Genomic DNA, 19110 nt, shown 5'->3' with positions numbered 1-19110 from the left:
TTTATTGGGGATTGCTTCAAATTTTAGGAGAAATAAAAGGAAATTTAATTTGCTCTGCTCTCCTGCGGTGATACTAAATGATCCCTCCCACAGTTGAGAATTTCTGAGGTGATTTCTGTGGTCCCTCAGATGAGTGCCTTAGTCCGGTAGCTGTTTTTTTCAGCCAGCGTGGACTAAGCTGTTAAAACAGCTGAAAGGCAGTGGGTGCAGAAAGCCGAGCCCTCTCTCCCCGCAGCCAGAGACTGTCTCTATATTTAGCCGGGAAAGGCTGAGCTCTGGTAAGGTTTAAAAAAAAAAAAAGGCAGAGGCAGAGTAGAAGGGTAGTTTGTAAGGCTCTCCTCTTTCTCCGGTCTCTATGCTCAGCAAGCTGTTCCGATATTTGTCCCCGCGCTCCTGAGGGGGGGGAGCTCACTGTCAGGAACTGACAACGCAAGGGCGCTGGAGTACAAAAGAATCTCTCTGGAACATCAATTGGCTGGAAGCCTGGGTGGACAGTGTCATGCTTGCAGTTCAGTAGCAGTTTACAGGATCGAGCGGTCTGGATAATGTCGGACAATGCAACGACAGTGGCTTACATCAGTCAGCAGGGAGGTACTAAGAGCTAGCAAGTGTCGCAAGAGATGCACTTCCGCCCATTCCATAAGTTGGTCTATCTTCAGGAGATCTCTACCTCGTCCATTGCAGGAAAAGACTTTCTCTGCTGGGAGAGTCTGGACCCTGGAGAATGGGTATTGTTGGACGAGGCGATTCAGCTGATAGTGGATCACTGGGGCCTTCCGTTTCTAGACCTGCTTTTATCGCAATGTGAAGGTTCCTCTATTCTTCAGCTGAGGGAGAGATCCGAAGTCCTTGGGTATCGATGCTCTCATGCAGGAATGGCCAGAGGACAAGCTGCTGTATGCCTTTCCCTCGTTGCCCATGTTGGGCAGAATGGTTAGAGGGTCAAGGGTCCCAATGGGATGATGCTTTTGGCACCAGATTGGTCCAGGAAACATGGTATTGTGGGTCTGTGTCTGCTCCTGGTAGATTTTCCTCCTCTGGTTTCCGGCGTACAGGAATCTGTTGCAACAGGGACCTGTTCTTCACGAAGAACCAACTCTTTTTTTTTTTTTTTTTGTCTTACAGTATGGCCCTTGAGAGGGCTCGCTTGCTGAAGCATGGATATTTTACTGCGGTGATTGCCACCTTGCTACAAGCCAGAAGGTTCTCTGCTTCTTTGACCTATGTGCAGGTTTGGCAAGTGTTTGAAGCTTAGTGTGAGGATCGAGGTGTTCTTCCTCATTTGATTAAGATCCCGCTTATTTTAGAATTTTTGCAGGATGGATCGAATAAAAGGGTTGGCTCTTAATTCCTTAAAGGTGCAAGTAGCGGCTCTTGCCTGTTTCAGGGGTCAGGTGAATGGTGAATCCTTATCGGCTCATCCAGATTTGGCCCGTTTTTTGAGAGGAGTGAAACATCTTTGTCCTCCCTTGCAGTTTACTGGTACCCTTGTAAGTCTTAATCTGGTTTTGGATTTCTTGGCGGGCCCTACATTTTGACTAATGCATAGACTTTCCTTGCGGTTACTATTCTTGAAAACAGTGTTTCTTGTTGCGATATGTTCTGCGCGTCGAATGTCCAAGCTGCAGGCCAGGAAATTTGATGCGCAGAACATTCCAAGCTGCAGGTCTTGCCAGGAGCCATTCCTTCAGGTGACCCCCAGGGTCAATACAGCTGCATACTGTTCCTTCCTTTTTGCCAAAAGTGGTCTCAGATTTTCACTTGAATCAGTCTATATCCCTGCCATCTCTAGACAGGGAAAGAGATGTGGAGGAATATTGCCTGTTGCAACCCTTGGATGTCAAGAGACATGTTTTTAAAGCATCTGGAGGTTTCTAAACCTTTCCAAAAGGCTGATTGCCTGTTTGTCTTTCATGGTGGAGGTGAACAGGGCGAGATGGCTTTGCAGGCTACAATAGCTTGCTGGATTAAAGAGGTAGTCATGGCCACATATGTGGATGCTGAAAAGCCATTACCTAGTCAGGTTAGGGCTCATTCCACTAGGGCTCAGGCAGTGTCATGGGGCGGAAGTTAGATTGTTGTCTCCCATTGACATTTGCCAAGCTGCGAGATGTCCTCCTTACACACCTTTTCCAGGTTTTATTGTTTGGATGTGCAGGGACGAGAGGACGCAGCCTTTGCACGTGCGGTTCTGACAGGACCTCTGTCATCCTCCTGCCCTCTTTGGGAGTAGCTTGGGTACATCCCATTTTTCCTGAATTCATCTGTCTGGGTGCTAGAAAATGAGAAATTACTACTTACCGTATTTTTCTCTCCATAAATCGCACCTAGGATTCAGAGCGGGAAAATTTAAAAAAAAAAACCAAAACGTGTGCTAAACTGGCTCTGTTCCCGGGCGTCTGTACGTCTTATGGAGCAAATTAGGGTAGGGCATAAAATGTTTTTTTTTGTCCCCATTTCCCTATCACAACCCTTTAAATTTAACTAACTACAAACCCCCCCCCCCCCCCAAAAGACTTGCCAAAAGTCCATGGTGGTCCAGCGGGGTCCGGAGCGATCTCCTGCACTTAGGCTGTCTGTTACCGGTATTCAAAATGGCGCCGATAGCCTTTGCCCTTACTATGTGTCAGGGGCGACAGGGGCTGACCAATGGCACCAGTAGCCCCTGTGACATAGTAAGGGCAAAGGCTATCAGCGCCATTTTCAATACCGGCAGCTGACGACCTGAGTGCAGGAGATCGCTCCTGGCCCCACTGGACCACCAGGGACTTTTGGCAAGACTTGGGGGGGGTCAGGAGGGTGGGGGGTTGTAATTAAATTTAAAGGGTTGGGATGGGGAATGGGGACAAAAAAAACCATTTGTTGTAGTTTGTTTTTTTTTTTGTTTTGTTTTTTTTTATATTCGCTCCATAAGACACACAGACATTTCCCCCCACTTTTGGGGGAAAAAAATTGCATCTTATGGAGCGAAAAATGAACAAAATCCACACTGATTTGAATGTAAAACATCAAAGTGTGCAGAAAATCTTTCAATTGCATGAAAATTACTTTTTCTAATAACTTTCATAACGATACTAAATTTGAAATTGGCCTGCAACTTGGATTATCAGCAGGCAAATTACTCTTCTTTTCAATAGGGTTTACTATAGATGTTTTCAATGTATTTGGCACAACATCTTCTATAAGGGGTAAATTGATCATTTCAGATGCAATGCCTATAAACATGTTCTTCAAAGCAGCTAAAGTCCCCATAGGGCAAGGATCTAGGGGACAAAATGTCTTCAGATAATAAGAACTTTTAAATAGAGTGTTAACTGGTCCCTATAAAGTTAGAGGTGGGGGTACATAAAAACATTCATAAGAATAAGTCATTAAATATAGTAGACTAATAGATGCTGATTTTTGATATCCTTATTAACACATGTGATGAGGCAAGGTTGTGACTATACTACTAAAGATGGAAAAGCTTCAATGATAAGAATGTTTTGAGGGTCTTAAATTCCTTGGTATCTTCTAGATAGCGAAATTGTAATGGGAAGTAGTTCCACAGGAAGGGGCTGTCTACTGAAAAAGCTGTACGATGTGAGGTATTTGATTATATCTCTCTGTGAGACATAATTAAATATTTCCCATCATACAGCAAGTAAAATAATGGCATGATTTGTAGACATAGTATGTATAGAGGCACTTAAAGCAGCAAGTTTATCAGATTTTTGCATTAAAAAATCTGCAGAGGAGTAATGGTTTCATTTAAAAGCCTTTGATTCAGAGGCTCCAAGAGTTTGTTGATAATAGTAAATAATTCAAAGGGGTGATTTAATGAAGCACACAACTTCATTGAAAAAGAAAAATAATCTATGCATGTTATAAAACAGGGTTCTGCTTTCAGATCGGGTATCTCGAAAAAGTGGCCAGGTTCTCTGCTCCAGGAGATCTACGTCATTTCCACTCAGCCCTACAGCATTCTTTTTGTCCCTGAGTTCCTGTTAAACAAAAGCAATCTACCATGTATAGAGGAACGTGAAAAGATTTTTTTATGGGAGCAACAGCATTAGTGACTGAAGATAGAGAATGAACCAAAGAATTGGTTAGAGAATTTGCAGACTCATAACTAATACTTTCTTTAACATTATTCCAATCTGTCTTATTTTTAGGATCAGCTTGACTTTGACTTGTTTTAAAAACTGCATGCTAGTCTGACTTAATACTAGAATATGTAATCGAGAATTTAAATGGTATTAGATTGTGAACAGACCAAGGCACTAATCCTGCTGAGAGATCTGTAACAATATTTTGTTTAACATAGATATCAGGAATGAACAGCTAATCCAAAACATGCCCTGCTTTGTGTGTGGGAGCATGCAGTAGTGGAGACAAGTATAAGGTTGCCAATAAGGATTGAAAATCCTAAAATATGTTTTTTGGTCTACTCTCAGTATGGATGTTCAGATCACCCAGAATAAAAAGTTTAGCAGTACATGAATATAGTGACAACCATAAAATCAGCAATTTAAAGAAAGATAATTACTTAACAGTCCCAGCAGACAATGCAATAAAATTAGAACCCAGTTATTAAACTTTACAACCAAACTCATTGGTTCCTCTTAATTCCAAGGATAAAGGCTCCAACTTTATACAGTCTTTACATATCAGTACTACTCCACCACACTGTCTGTTCTCTCTGGCTTTGTGTAAAAAAGTAAATCCCTTGGGACAAATTCAATAAAGTTTTATATCTGAATCAGAATCCAACTTTAGTAAGGAATAAACATATCTAAGTTTAAATCCAACAATAATTGTAAAATGATATCTGTTTTAATTGTATCGAGCAGATATGGGTATAAGCCATGGATAGCAGCAAGATGTTAGCAGTTAAGATGATACTCTTACCAATGAACATCGGGCAGGAATGACTAGAACCTGGGTGTGTTCATATGCTCTATGTGATAGTGATCTAGATAGCAGATTTTGCTGACCTCTTTCCCACACAACCGAGATATCTTGATTTTGGGACGACATTATGATGAACAAAAAAAGTCTAACTGAAAATCAAAGCGAAGGAACAGGGACTTTTGCCATAGGCCTTTGCCATGGATTACAACTGGCAGTCTCACCTGTGGACTGTTCCTTTTAGCAGCCTGAGGCACTTCCTGGAGTGATGTGGCAGTGGGCAGAGTTACCTGCTGGCTGTGACTCTCTCGGCAACTGAGGCTAACAGGAAGGTAATGGAGCTTCAGATGAAGTACATGTGCAGTAATAACAGCTGGATTCAGACAGGCAGCACTGAAAGATGCTTCTTTCAGAGGCCTGAGGCACATCCTGGAGTGATGTTGTCATGAGTGTAGCTGCCTGGCTCCAACTCTCTCTGCAACTGAAGCAAACAGGAAGGTAGTAGGGCTTCATATGAAGTACATGTGCGGTAATAGTACCTGGATTAAAACAGCACTATATTTAGTAATGGTTTCCTTTATTAAATTCCCTAAGGGATGAAGGGGTAAGATGACTTATTTATAAACATTTGATATTTCTCCTTTTCCTAAAGGTAGGCTCAAGACAGATTACATAAAGTAACAAGGCATTGCGTATATAAGTAGTATAGAACATACAGATGAGGCAGATTGCAAGTAAATGGACAAGAAGTGAGGTACATTTGGTAGGAGTAAAGAAGTAGATGCATTGGGTATAAATTGTATACCATATTAAACTGACCAGTATTAAAATAATAGTCCTCTGTGAATACAAACTGCTTCCTATCTACAAGAAATGAGATGAACCATTTCAGTATCCTTGATGCCGATCTGCCTTGTGTGTTTTATTAGTATGGCATGATTAATGGTATTGAATGCTGTATAAAAGTTAAGCAGTGCTACCATAGTATCCTTCCCTCTGTCACTCTCTTAAACATAAATCATCCATTAGGGCTTTTAGTGCATTCTTGATCTCATGCCCTTCTCTAAACCTGAACAGAAAATCTATTCCAAAGATTATTATCTGTAAGAGATTCCTCTGGCCATGCAGCTACTATTTTCTTTATCATCTACTTAGGAAGGATATATTTGACACTGGCTGATATTACTGAGGTCCTCAGGTTCTCTATTTGATGCCTTAATTAGGGGCTGAATCTAAACTACCTTTAATACATCTGGGAATCTCCTTTCCTGTGAGGGAGGTATTCGCTATTTCTTTCAACTTCTTTAGTTGGCAGATTTAATTAGGCAAGGTAGATAAGGATCCAGATTCATTACACTAAAGAATCCACCCACTGACCCTGAACATTTTCCCTGTTTCAGCTTATAAATTTCCCCTCAAAGTTGGCTTTCTCACTCATTATCAGATATATATAGGCCCTTTCAACTGTAAAGCTTCATTGTGTGTCATCACCTCTGGCAACCCTCCTCCTCTATTCCCCTTCCCTTTATTGAGCTGTAATGGCATATGTAGGCAGCCTAAGACCCTGATGACTCTATAATATTTAACTGCTCTGTTTCTTCACCGACTTGATGAGGAGAGGATAACTCTCAAAAACTAGTCCAATAAAAAGGTATCACCTACCCAATTACTTCTTTACAAACTATCAGGGTCATTCGTCAAATTGTGATATGGCTGTTATTGTGTTCGATATGGCATTGTTTGGCACAATAAACAGCATGTCGCAAATCGCGTATGCAGATTTACCATTAATATAAAAGTGGGCGAAGTGTTGGCGGGATAAATGTAATGTAGAGCTTGGTAGCGCTTCCTACGATCCCTATCACACGTTATCACGGGTTTTTTTCATGGGAAATTACACCTTTTTTCTTGGCGTTATGGGCCAAAAAGTCGTCATCACAGCTAGTATTGTGGAGCACAGTATTATCATGGCGCGTATCGTGCATGAAAAAAAACTCCAATCATTACTGACACACCTACCAGGCCTTCCTGGACCAATAAACATCTGTTTTTACCAGGTCAACTCTACTAAAGCCATTTTATTTGTCAAGTTACTTGTGCAGGCATTCATGATGCCTCCCCAGGCTTGCCTCAGATGACATGTGGAAGCAGTGGCGTAGCCAGAATTGATTTTTTGGGTGGGCACAAGGTTAACATAGGTGGGCACAAGGCATGCAGGTCTACTAGTTGTTTTCTTACTGATAAATAATGCCATATACTGCACCCTAGAATGGCTTTCTAAGTAGTTTGCAACAGCCATTATGTGTCATGTATGAAACTTTAAAATAATTTACTTCAATTATTTCAAGTATAGAAAACAATCAAATCCAATCATATAATAAAACAAAAATTAATGTATTCTTTCATGAACCATCTTTGCAGAAACCCAGAAATCTTCATAAATACAATAAAATATAATTAATCATCAGAACAGGTGCAGAGCTAGGGCAATTCACATTACAAGTAACATGAAAAAAAAAATTCAAATTCTGGTGTAATCTCAGCAAAAAATAACCCTCCACTGCTATTTTGTGAAGTAACAAACTCTTGCAAAGAAAGAGGCATCTGGAACCTTGCCAAACAATCGCAGCACTGACGCTCAGGATTCAAACAGCAAACTTATGAAAAAGCAGCAATGCAAATACTACACCAGGCCCTAGAACATTAATACATCACCTACGGGAATAACAGAACAGGCTGGACTACTACTACAGAGAAACTATATGCTAGAAATACTCATTTCTGTCACAAACAGGCAAAACTGAGACCAACCCTTACCTAATATAGAAATAAGAGACTATAAATTAGAAACAGAAACATGTAGATAAAGCCAAAATAGAAAGCCTGAGAAACTAAAATGTCTGAACAGTGGAATACTTAAGAGAGAGCAAAATACAAAAATATAAGAATGCACATTCCCAAAGATGACATATTTAAATTGCTAACATCTATCTATCTATCTATCTATATATATATATATTTTTTTTTTTACCCTTGTTGTCTGATCTTTGTATTTTTCTAATCAGTTGGTCCTGGTCTCTCTTTCCCATTTTTTCCCTTGTCGCTCATTTCCTAATTCCTCTTCAGTGTCTTTTCTACTACTGTCTTCTTCCCTTCCACACACACACACATATATACATAAATGCTTTCTCTCACAGACTCCCTCACACACTCAGGCTCTCACTCTCATATGCTCTCCCCCCCCCCCCCCCCAAAGCTCACATTCTCTGCAGACACACATACAAGCTCTCACTTTCTCACCCCTCCCCAGGCTTATATTCTTATGCACACACAGACGCACATCCAGGCACCCATTCTAATCCACACACACACACAAACCCATTCTCCCATTCTCACACATACACACATTTAAGGTCCCATTCTCACCCACACATACACACTTTCAAGCACCCATTCTTACCCACATATTCAAGCTTCCATTCTCACCCACACACACAAATCCAGGCTCCCATTCTCACCCATATATATACACATTCAAGCTTCCATCCTCACCCACATATTCAAGCTTCCATTCTCACCCACATATTCAAGCTTCCATTCTCACCCACACACACAAACCCAGGCTCCCATTCTCACCCATATATACACACATTCAAGCTTCCAACCTCACCCACATATTCAAGCTTCCATCCTCACCCACACACATTCAAGACTCCATTCTCACTCCCATACACACCCAGGGTCCGATTTTTCACCCACACACACACAACAAGGCTCCCATTCTCATCCTCACATACACATTCAAGCCTGTGCACAGTTTCCGCTTCCTCCCCCCAGAGCAGGAAGATCAGCTGGCCTCTCCTGCTGCCACTAGCCTCCTGCTATCTTCGGGCCGTATGGCCGACCAATCTTCCTGTTTGGGGGGGGGGGCAGGGAGGAGAGCGGAAGCACCGCGCACAGTTTCCGCTTCCTCCCCCTAGAGCAGGAAGATCAGCTGGCCTCTCCTGCTGCCACTAGCCTCCTGCTATCTTCGGGCCGTATGGCCGACCGATCTTCCTGTTTGGGGGGGGGCGGGGAGGAGAGCGGAAGCGCCGCGCACAGTTTCCGCTTCCTCCCCCCAGAGCAGGAAGATCAGCTGGCCTCTCCTGCTGCCACTGGCCTCCTGCTATCTTCAAGCCATACGGCCGACCGATCTTCCTGCTGGGGGGGGGGGAGCGGAAGCTGTGCGCGGCGCTTCCGCTCTCCTCCCCGCCCCCCCCCCCAAACAGGAAGATCGGTCGGCTGTACGCAGGAGGCCAGTGGCAGCAGGAGAGGCCAGCTGATCTTCCTGCTCTGGGGGGAGGAAGCGGAAACTGTGCGCGGCGCTTCCGCTCCCCCCCTCCCCCCGCAAACAGGAAGATCGGTCGGCCATATGGTTGTAGTGATGGCATGCCAAGCATGGGTTCTCCTCTTCACTGTCGCGGGGATGGGATCCCGCGACAGCCTTGCAGTTCTGGTGTCAGTTGGGTGGGCCTGGGTCTAAATTGGGTGGGCAGCTGCCCACCCAGGCCCACCCGTGGCTACGCCACTGTGTGGAAGAACAACAACCTGAACAGCAGCCAAGGCTACTTCCAAGACCTCTGAGGAAAGTACCAGCACCGCAGGCAGAGGGTGTAGCATTGCCGCCTCAGGTTCTGCTCCAGCGTCCAGCACGCAAGCAGCTTCAGCATGGAGATACAGGGAGTGTATATTTCCTCCATGCACCTCCTTGCTGGGCATGCCAGAAAACTTTGTGGTCAGCAGGTATCACCTCAGCTCTCAGACAATCCAGGAATTATATGAAGACATCAGAAGGGATCTGGATCCGATAACCCAAAGGTCCCACCCTGTCCCCTGTATCTCCAAACTCTTGGGCGCCCTCCATTTCACGGCAAGGAGCTCCTTCCAAACCACAGCAGGGGTCATGGAGGAGGATGTCCCAAACCACTTTCTCATGCTGTCTCGACTAGGTCATTGAAGCAGTCACTGACCACATTAATCACTACATCAAATTTCCTCGTGACTGTCAGAAGTTGATGGACTTGAAGAGAGGTTTCTATGCCTTCGCACACTTTCCTGATGTTGTCGGAGCTATCAACCTCACTCATGTGGCCATCATTCCACCCCGTCAAAGGGAGGAGATGTACCACAACAGAAAGCTCTTCCACTCCGGAACGTCCAAGTGGTCTGAGGCGCTGGAATGCATATCCTGGCATAGTGGCCAGGTACCCGGGAGCCACACACAATTCCTTTATACTTAGGAAATCTAGCTTCTTTGACAATTTTGAGGCTGGCCTGAATGGTTGGTTCATAGGTAAGACACACTTTTCTTTGTAAAGTCCATGTCTACCTATGTATATGTATGTAATGGCATCAAAATGGGGGGTGGATGTGGGGGAGGACACAATCGATGGCCTGTCAAGTGCCTTGTATAGTCACATATGGTGGCCATTGGCCCAGGTCATGTCTCTTTGTCCCCAGGCTTCACAGGCTGGCAAAATGAATCATGGCAAACAATGCATACTATTTGAAGAGAGACCAGAGAATTAGTGCATGTATCCTAAAGGTTGCTGTGTGAGGAACCATTATACACTTGGCATGTCTACATTATCCAAAAGGCCCCGTTCCGATCTTCCCCTTGGGAGGTCTTACAATATCACTGGTTAATCTCTAGCATCGTCCAGCCACACCACTGGCGCACAGCACCATGTCTGGGCTGTTACTGAGGCATCTGGAAGATTGTCGCACATCATTTCTGTACAGCCTGACACACCGGTTCCACGACCAGTATCTTGTGCATGTTGGTGTCCTTCCATATTCCCTGTGTGTGGGCTCACTAATGGGTTTCTATGGAGGACAGATTGCAGTGCTGCTACTTTCACATGCACAGCATGAGGTATGGCTTTTGCTGCCAATACAGGTTTGTCACCTCCTTATGTATCTTTGTAATGTTGACAGCCAACTACACACCAGTAGCCTTTGTTGGGTTGTGAGGGCCTGTCATGCAATACTTCAGATAGGCACGTCTGATTTAGTAGTCATGAAGAGATGAGCTCCTTTAGCCTACAGCTATCCTGCACATAGTGTCCAACAACAATGTGAAAGGCATTTAGGCCATGCTAATCACCCTTTAAGGCTCAGCAAAGGTACAGGCTACCTTATACAGTCTTACTGGATGCTGTGCTTTGCCACTCACATCTGCAAGTTACATTGCTATCATTCATGCATTTCTTCTATCATTGGCGCAGGAGATTCAGGTTTTGGTTGCAGATCCTGGCTTCTCACCCCTGTTCCCAAAAAATGAAATGGTGCCATTTTTAATGCATATCAAAACTTCTTAAATACATCTTTTATATCAAAATCAACTATTATATCGATATTAAAAACATGCCTAATCATCACAATAACCCAAATTTCCCCACCCATATATTAACAATCCCAACTAGGAAACTAGTTTCGACGAACAAAATTTGTCATCGTCTTCAGGGGAACCCACCCTTTAAAATCACATCCCACATAGAAACTCAATACATCATCAATTAGCAGCATTTAATAAAAAAAATCTTTATCTGCATAAATCTTCATATAGCATCCCATGAATTTTGGAAGTGTTGAACTCACCAAGGTTACTTTTAAACACAGCACTCTATTGACCAAGGACCTCTACTCCCTTCAAATTTTCTATATACTTTCAACTTCACTTAAGCAGCCACTTTTCCCCAAATATTCCGTCATCTATCGCAAACCACTGTCAAAATGCTCACTTAATCGTCCCATATACTTCAAAGCATAATATTATAACGGGTGGCATGTTAGCCTGAAAACAGACGGTTGCAAAATGCCGCACAAGTGCTTTATAAATACACCACCACGGGTGACACATTAACTTGATATGTTGCCATATCATCACCTTCTCATCCCTGTTGCCATTCCTACTACGCTGGCCGAGATGAGGAACAACGAGGCCTTATGTGCTTCCCGCTGTGTCTGTGGACAAGACGGGGAGAGCTTTAATGTATGTCCCACCCAAAGTTGCAGAGATTGTGTTGCTGTGCTGCATATTTCATAATCTGGTTCTACGCCACAGAGTACCAATGGACCTATGTCCAGATCTCCCCTTGTCTCCTTGCACGAGCCCAGGAGACCACTCTGAGTGGCAGGCAGATTCGGCAAAAACCTATACAAAGATACTTTGCCTGATAGGCCTCACCTACCACTTCCCCTTCCAGGGGAGGTCCACCTGAAGCCTGTTAGCTGCTGCTTTCCTCCCTATCACTTTTCTTCTTCTCACTGGTTGGCTGTACAGATCATCCTGTTGCTTAAAAAAGTATGGCTACTCATTTGTATTCACATTGCACCAGTATACTATACTTGAAATACAGTAGTGAAAGTAAACATTACATGAGACATATTGCTCCCACCATATGTTATGTGTGATAGTGACAGTAAAAGAGGCACGTGTGCCATTACACTTAGTCGCCTATCTAGCACTGTATGGCCTGCGAGCTCTCACCAGTGGACGTCATTCTACCTCTCACATGTGGATGACACAGTGCCATTAGTGTGATGGCGGCCCACATGGTCCTCATCCCTGGAGACCTACACCTATACAAAGGCTGTAAATCTCAAATAACATTGAATGTGAAACACGAATGGGAAAGTAACATGTAGACAGTTAAATGTTTGAGTGACAGATGAAAATTATTACACCCTCATTCGGAAGTGCATAAAGGTGTGCAGGTTAAGTAATAGCTCTATACTGGGTGTGTGTACAGTCATGTGGCCATTCCCAGACTGATGTCACAACAGTGCCTCAGCAGTTATACAGCCAGAGTACACTAGGATTTATAACAGCATACCTATTTGCAGCATCTGTACATCTAGTCCTAGTCTTACTGCCATGCCTGTACGTCTAGAGAGTGTTTGTTTTCCTTAAATAAAATATAGGGATATGTGATGAAATGGCAGTATGTACATACTTCAAAAACTGGACTGGATTTCAGTGTCCACAAATTGGAGCTAGGTGCCAACAATACTGCACACATCACACAGGTATTGGATCACAACTTCCATTTCATCCTTTCTGAAAGCAACTTTGCTACCTGGTGGTGTGTTGAGTATGTGCACAGCTCCTTCTAAGGTAGCATTCCTTTTTGTCATTGCATACACTCCTACACCCTTGCACCCAACTACATCAAGCTAGGCAATGTAGAAATATTTATGTGTAAAAGGTGAGGGCCTTGCCTGTTGTGATGTCATGTAGGTGATGTTGCCTTCTTGGAGACCCAACGAGAGGATGCACGTCCAGCTCAGTGAAGGAAGGTTTGGGAATCTGATACTGTCCTGCCTTCACTTGTAATTTACTCTGACATATCACCGTGACAGTATAGTTTATAACCATTCTTACCGCAGCCACATCTATCCTCGTCCAACTTTCACATCATACAGGCCAAGGGTTTACATGTGTGTGAAACTCTTGCCTTCAGCTATCTTGTCACTCATAGACTCACTCTGATCTGGAGATGTCAGATTGCTGCAAGGTCATATTGTGTTGTGTCACACATAGTCATGTGGTGCAGCAGTATATATGTATGTACCCTGAATATATGCATATTCTTCACCTTTAACCTAAACCTACTATGTATTACACTGCAGCTGTGTTGTGTGAGCCCTGTTAAAGCCTATTGCCTGAGCACTCCTGTCCAAAATACTTTTATAGTTGTGTGCAATGATGTTGGTTACTTATTTCCATGCTTTCATGGTTGCATGCCGTTGGTGATGCTCTTATATGTGACCATGTCTGTGGACTGCTGAACAGCTCAGCAGTAAGTGGTGTAAAAAACTTCTACTGTTAGATGTAACCAGGTGAAGTCGGGTCCAACATAGTCCATCTAGTCCTCTGTGTGTTGGCATTCTGGGTTGACCAAGTATGGTCAGCTGAACAGGTTATGAGCCTATCAGCTACCTCCATAGTAAATGCCACAAAGTCATGAATGTATAGGCCTAGAGCTACCACAGATGTCATGTGCTTGCCATGATAGGTGATGGCCTTTATATGTTGCTATTTTCATAGACACACATTTTGTGCCACTTAAGCCCTTTAGGTACCCATGTCAGATCATTGCACTAAGTAGGGGTGAGAGATGCCTCTGTGAGAAGTGTTTCCTGTGGGCAGCTATATATGTTTGTTTAGGAAGGACTCATACAACCTCGTTAGCAGTAACTGCAAGCTGCCACACACCTCTGTTGTTTTATGACAAGCATTACAGGAACATAGGCCTTGCACATGTGTAGGTGTATGAACTGCTAACATAAATGAGTGTGTGACTCTGTGACTGAAGTGCTGTGTGTGGCTTGTTCAATCTTTGTGTGGGCGCTGTTGCATTCAGAGGTTGCTTCTTTGGCCCTGCAATCCAATAACCCTTAGCAGGCAGTGTGTGTCCCTAAATTGAGCACAGACATCTTTTGCACAGCATTGATCAAGTGTTTGCTCTCTGAAGAATGTTTGCCTCTGACAGGGCAGTGTATGGCCAGTGGTAAGAATGGTCTGATCCCTTGTACTGATCATTATCCACAAGTACATTCACAGTTTATATGTAATGTTCACAGAGGGGCAGAGGTGTGCAGGTGGAGCATGGTGACGCATCCAGTATACTGTATAACATGAATGTTATACAGTGGTGGTCCCTTGACTTATGAACTCAATTGGTTCCAGAGGGCTGGTTGTAACCCAAGTTGGTTGTAAGTCAAGACTATTTTTTCCATAGGAAGTAATGGGGAAAACCAATAATGAGTTCCGAACCTCCCAAAAGCACCCCCTAACCGTTTCTATAATAAAAAATGGTTGTATAAGGTCATTAATTACCAGAAACACCAATACTTCCCTAGTGTACTCACCAAAAGGTTATAAAATGTGTGCCTAGCCTATCAGAAACAACAATTCCACCTCCTCCACTAGTTCCTTTACGATATCTGCATATGGACTCTCTACCTGGGTAACATCAAGCTAGGTTGAGAGAACATTGCACAAATCTCATCTTTGGTTTTCTTCGCTCCGAAGGTCATCAAATCTTCACAAGAGAGCACTGTTCTGTTTGTACACCACACTCTGAATGTCAAAGTGGCCCCTAACCCCTACACTGATACTTAAACCTCACCTCGAGTTACTAGGTGGGCCTCCCATACACATATACATACCTATCTAGCGTGAGAGCATTATGGTTAGGCTCTCTCTCTTCTCCCCTCCCCCCCCCCCCCCCCCCCCCCCCAATATATATATTATGGTTGTAACTCGAGATCTGCTTGTAACTCAAAAATTGTTTGTAGCCCGAAACCTTGAATGTTGGTTGTAAACCGAACCATTCATAACCCAAGGGCCCACTGTACTTTACATTTAGCTGTTATGACTGTGGCCTCCCCCCCCCCCCCCCCACACACACACACTCATACACTGATGTATTAGCACCAACAAATTGGAGTAGATCGAATAGTGCTGTTATTATGGGGTGTGCTACCTAACCACACCTAGGGCCTGGCCCAGAAGCTTGGAAAATAATGGAGGGAGGAAGTGCTGGTTAAGCAATTGCCCAGAAAATGTGGAGGGAATGCTGTGATGCATGGAACAGGCAATGTAAAGGAGTAGGTAATGCTATGCCTATATGTGCCATCATGCTGCTTTACATGCTACATGTAGTGAGAGATGTGGTGCATGCTGGTGGGTGTGGGTGTGGTTGGTGTTGCTTTGCTAGCAATGAGCCTCAGGTGTTGCAGAACTCCTATTACATAGTCCCTTTTTGCTCTCATGATTCTCGTTTGACACCACAGATCACATAGTTTGCCAGACCAACCCCCGGTTTTTTACACTCAGTCTGTGCTGTGTACATGGTAGAATGGTAGGCCTAATGTCTTCTAGATGTGGATGCACCTATATCTGCCTACAAAGGGAGGGGCTGCCGTTTCTTAAACACTGTACGAGGTTCACTTCTACAGTAACCAGATGTTTACTTCCACTACATGTGTATGTGGGGACTCTTGGAACACAGTTTTAGCTGCAGTGAGTGAGTACTATGTGGTACACAATCTGCACAGGAACAGAGTACAGGTTGTAGAGTGGTGGTGCTGCTGCTGTGCACTTGCCATACTTCCACAGACTGACATTCCTGTAGTGGCCTACCTTTGGGATCTGGATGCTACGTGTAAGGTCATCCTTACCTTACACTTATTATACAGCTCCCCAAGCCATGCCAATACAGGGATGGGAGACATAGTGTTGAAGTTAGCCAGGTCCCCAGCACCAGCAGCACCCCTCTGGGCCCTCTGGTGGTTGCCTGTGGACATTGTAGATGTGTAGTGTGAAGCAACACTCAGCAAGTACACTTCACATTAGGTTTAGTGTGTAAGGTATAAATATTTCTGTTCACATACCCTTCCATTCCTTCTAGACATAACAGGGCAGAAACTTTATTGTTGTGACGTTATGACTCCAAGTTCACCTTGACACCACCCAAACTGTACATGCACACTATATCATGTGTTGCCCATGAAGTTACTGAGCTGGTCACAATCAGGTGCATGTAAGCAGGAGTTACCAAACGGTATGGTGTATGAAGAAGGCAACGAGGAATAGTGAATGTCCCCAGTAACCAGCTTCTTATTTACCACTGGCTGTCTTCCTTACCAGCATACACACAGCTTTCATTGTTATCCCATAGCCCATATGGTGTTGCACGTTCAATGAATGCATAATTGGAATGAGGCAGGCCATTTTAGCATCCACAATCACGTGGAGATTAAACCTTTAACCAACAGTACCATAATCACTTAAACCACACAATGAAAGGACCTAACCTTTTTTTTTGCTTGGGGGGCGATGCTGCTCTTTATCACGCGGCACGGCTCTTTCTCCTTCCCGCGCACCGCGTATCACTTCCTGTTCCGGGTCACGGGGGGGGGGGGGGGGGCAGGCAGGCGCGGGAAGAAGAAAAGGCCAGCTATGGGTGCCACAGCTTCTTTTAATACTGCTGCCGTTCCCACCGTGCTTGAACGTGCTGATAGCCCGGCGACAACGGCAGCAGGGAAGAAAGAGCAGCGGGAGAGACCGGGAGCACGCGACACACCAGCCGGTGCTTGGTGACACACTGGTGTGTCGCAACACACCGGTTGAGAAGCGCTGCTCTAAGGTAAAGTTATGTAGTTCATGGCCCCTTGCCACGTCGTGGTCGGCCAGTTGGGGAGGGGCATGTTTTTTGGGGGCCTACCCCTTGGCCATTTACCATTATAGGGACTTCTCTGTGGAGTCGAGTCCACTGGTACTGGTGACGACTCGGATGCCGGCTCTGGCATCCTTTGTAGGATCGGCGGGAGCACATTGGTAAAGGTGTTAATTGCTCCCGTCAGTGTTGTTACATTGCGGGTTTTGGCTGCCGTTTGCTGTTGCAGGATCCTGTTTTGTCTGTTTACAGCCTTTCTTAGCCTAGCTCTGCCCGTATGTGTCCCTGGTGTTCAACATACCTCCTTTGCAACTGGTGCAGCTGCTCCTGTAATGACTCTTCAGGTGGGGGTGATGCTGCTGGTGGTGGCTGTGTTGTTGGTGGTGCTGGGCTTTGTGGACACAAAATTGGCATTACCGGGCTTGTGGCCTCCTCCTGGCAGACTAGTGGTAGTTCTGGATGGCACTGTGGTGTGCTGGCTCAACCTTCAGCTGATCCTGGAGGCACCCACTCCAGGCTATGTGCCTCCATTAACTGGGAGAGGTTGAGGGAGACATTTAGTTGGCTGATTGAACCCAGGGGTTCCACCATAACAATTGCGCCAGCAGCCTGTGGCTGCTCCTGCTGCTGCTCCTCTTTCTCCTCAGCACTGACCTGCGCCTGGGCATCCATGACAAAAGACTTTTCAAAATCTGGTGGTGGCTGGCTGGTCCATGGCCTTCCTGGCTGGTCCTTGGGGCATCCTGGTTGGGACCGGTAGCTTGGTGGGCGAGAGTTGTGGAAACAAAACATAAAATATAAGTACTAGTGGGAGTAAGTACCCTTTTTCTTTTGGCATTAGAGGTGCACTTTGCTTCTTTGCTTTGTGAGCATATGATGCCAAATGATGAGTACACCCGTTGCTGCCTACCCTTTTAGAGGTGAGATGAACTTACTGGCTGTGGCTCTTGTGGTGTCCAGCCGCTCATCCATTCCCTCGAATACATCTGATCCCAGCCTTTGGGTTAGTCGATTCTCCATTTCGGTGATGACTAGGGGACATGGGGCTCCTCCTCCCATCATTCATCGTTGTTTGTTTTGGGCTACCACCTTGGTTTTAAACTGCACCTTTATATCTCTGTACTGGTGAGTGACCTGTTGCCCGCTTCTTGATACACCACTGTGCCTAGTGATGGCCTGGGCTAGGTTTCGCCAGATCTAGCCCTTGACTGCCTTTGATGTTTTTACCAACCGGTTGCCAAACAGTGTGGCATAGTTTTGCAGGACTCCTGCAATTACTATTTTGTTCTCCATGACACTGAACTTAATGGCATGGAGACAAGTGCGTCCTGCTACCTGGCTGCCAGATGGGGATGCCATTTCCTTTTCTGTAGAGGTGTCCTCCCTGTCCTCACCCTCTGTCCCACTCAATTCTCCCCTCCCTCCTGGCCCTGCCTTGCAAACTCCTTTCCCCCTATGCCTATCTGTAGCCTGGGTTACTCCTTCCTTCATGCTTGCCTGCCTATTCCCTTCCCCCACCCACCGCCTCCTATCCCTTCCATGCTGCCTCTCTCTGCGCCTGTCCATACTCCGACTCCTACTCCTCCTTCCCCTAACACTCCTGCCTCTCTTCCCTCCTCCCCCTCCCCTCCTCTCCTCATGCCTCTCCTCTTCTCCCCACACCTCTCACGCTCCATTTTTTCCACCTCCTCCATGCCTCCACACATCACATGCCACTCTTTCGCACACCACCTCACTCCACTACAGAAAAAGACAAATGGATAAACTTCACAAACACAAACTTACACACACACTAAAGACAAAGATTAACAAAAGAAAGCACAGAAAATCACAAGACATTGCACTTAGAAATCACAATTATCACCTACCTCCTATTACCACAACTACCCTCCTCTCCTCTAAACCACGCCTCCACACACCCTTAGAGAGACAGCTGCAGGAAGGCTGTATATCTAACCTGCAAAAATAACGTGCTGCGTGGTAACGTACCGCT

The 19110-nt window shown here is 44.9% G+C and overlaps 1 protein-coding gene across 3 annotated transcripts in view; it reads left to right on the top strand.

Annotated features, from left to right (window-relative positions):
• Positions 1 to 19110, top strand: part of STAM (signal transducing adaptor molecule) — a 214711-nt gene that overhangs the window by 33253 nt on the left and 162348 nt on the right. The window contains exon 2 of one of the 3 annotated variants that reach the window (XM_029588753.1): positions 1126 to 1231. The exons of the other annotated variants lie outside the window; for them this stretch is intronic. Coding sequence (XP_029444613.1) covers positions 1127 to 1231 — 105 coding nt within the window. The 5' untranslated portion in view covers position 1126. The remainder of the gene's footprint in view (positions 1 to 1125; positions 1232 to 19110) is intronic. 3 annotated transcript variants of the gene reach the window in all.

Source organism: Rhinatrema bivittatum, chromosome 2, assembly GCF_901001135.1.
Source record: "Rhinatrema bivittatum chromosome 2, aRhiBiv1.1, whole genome shotgun sequence".
Taxonomy (NCBI): Eukaryota; Metazoa; Chordata; class Amphibia; order Gymnophiona; family Rhinatrematidae; genus Rhinatrema; species Rhinatrema bivittatum.
The sequence above is the reverse complement of the archived record's forward strand: the minus strand, read 5'-3'. Positions and strand labels throughout refer to the sequence as shown.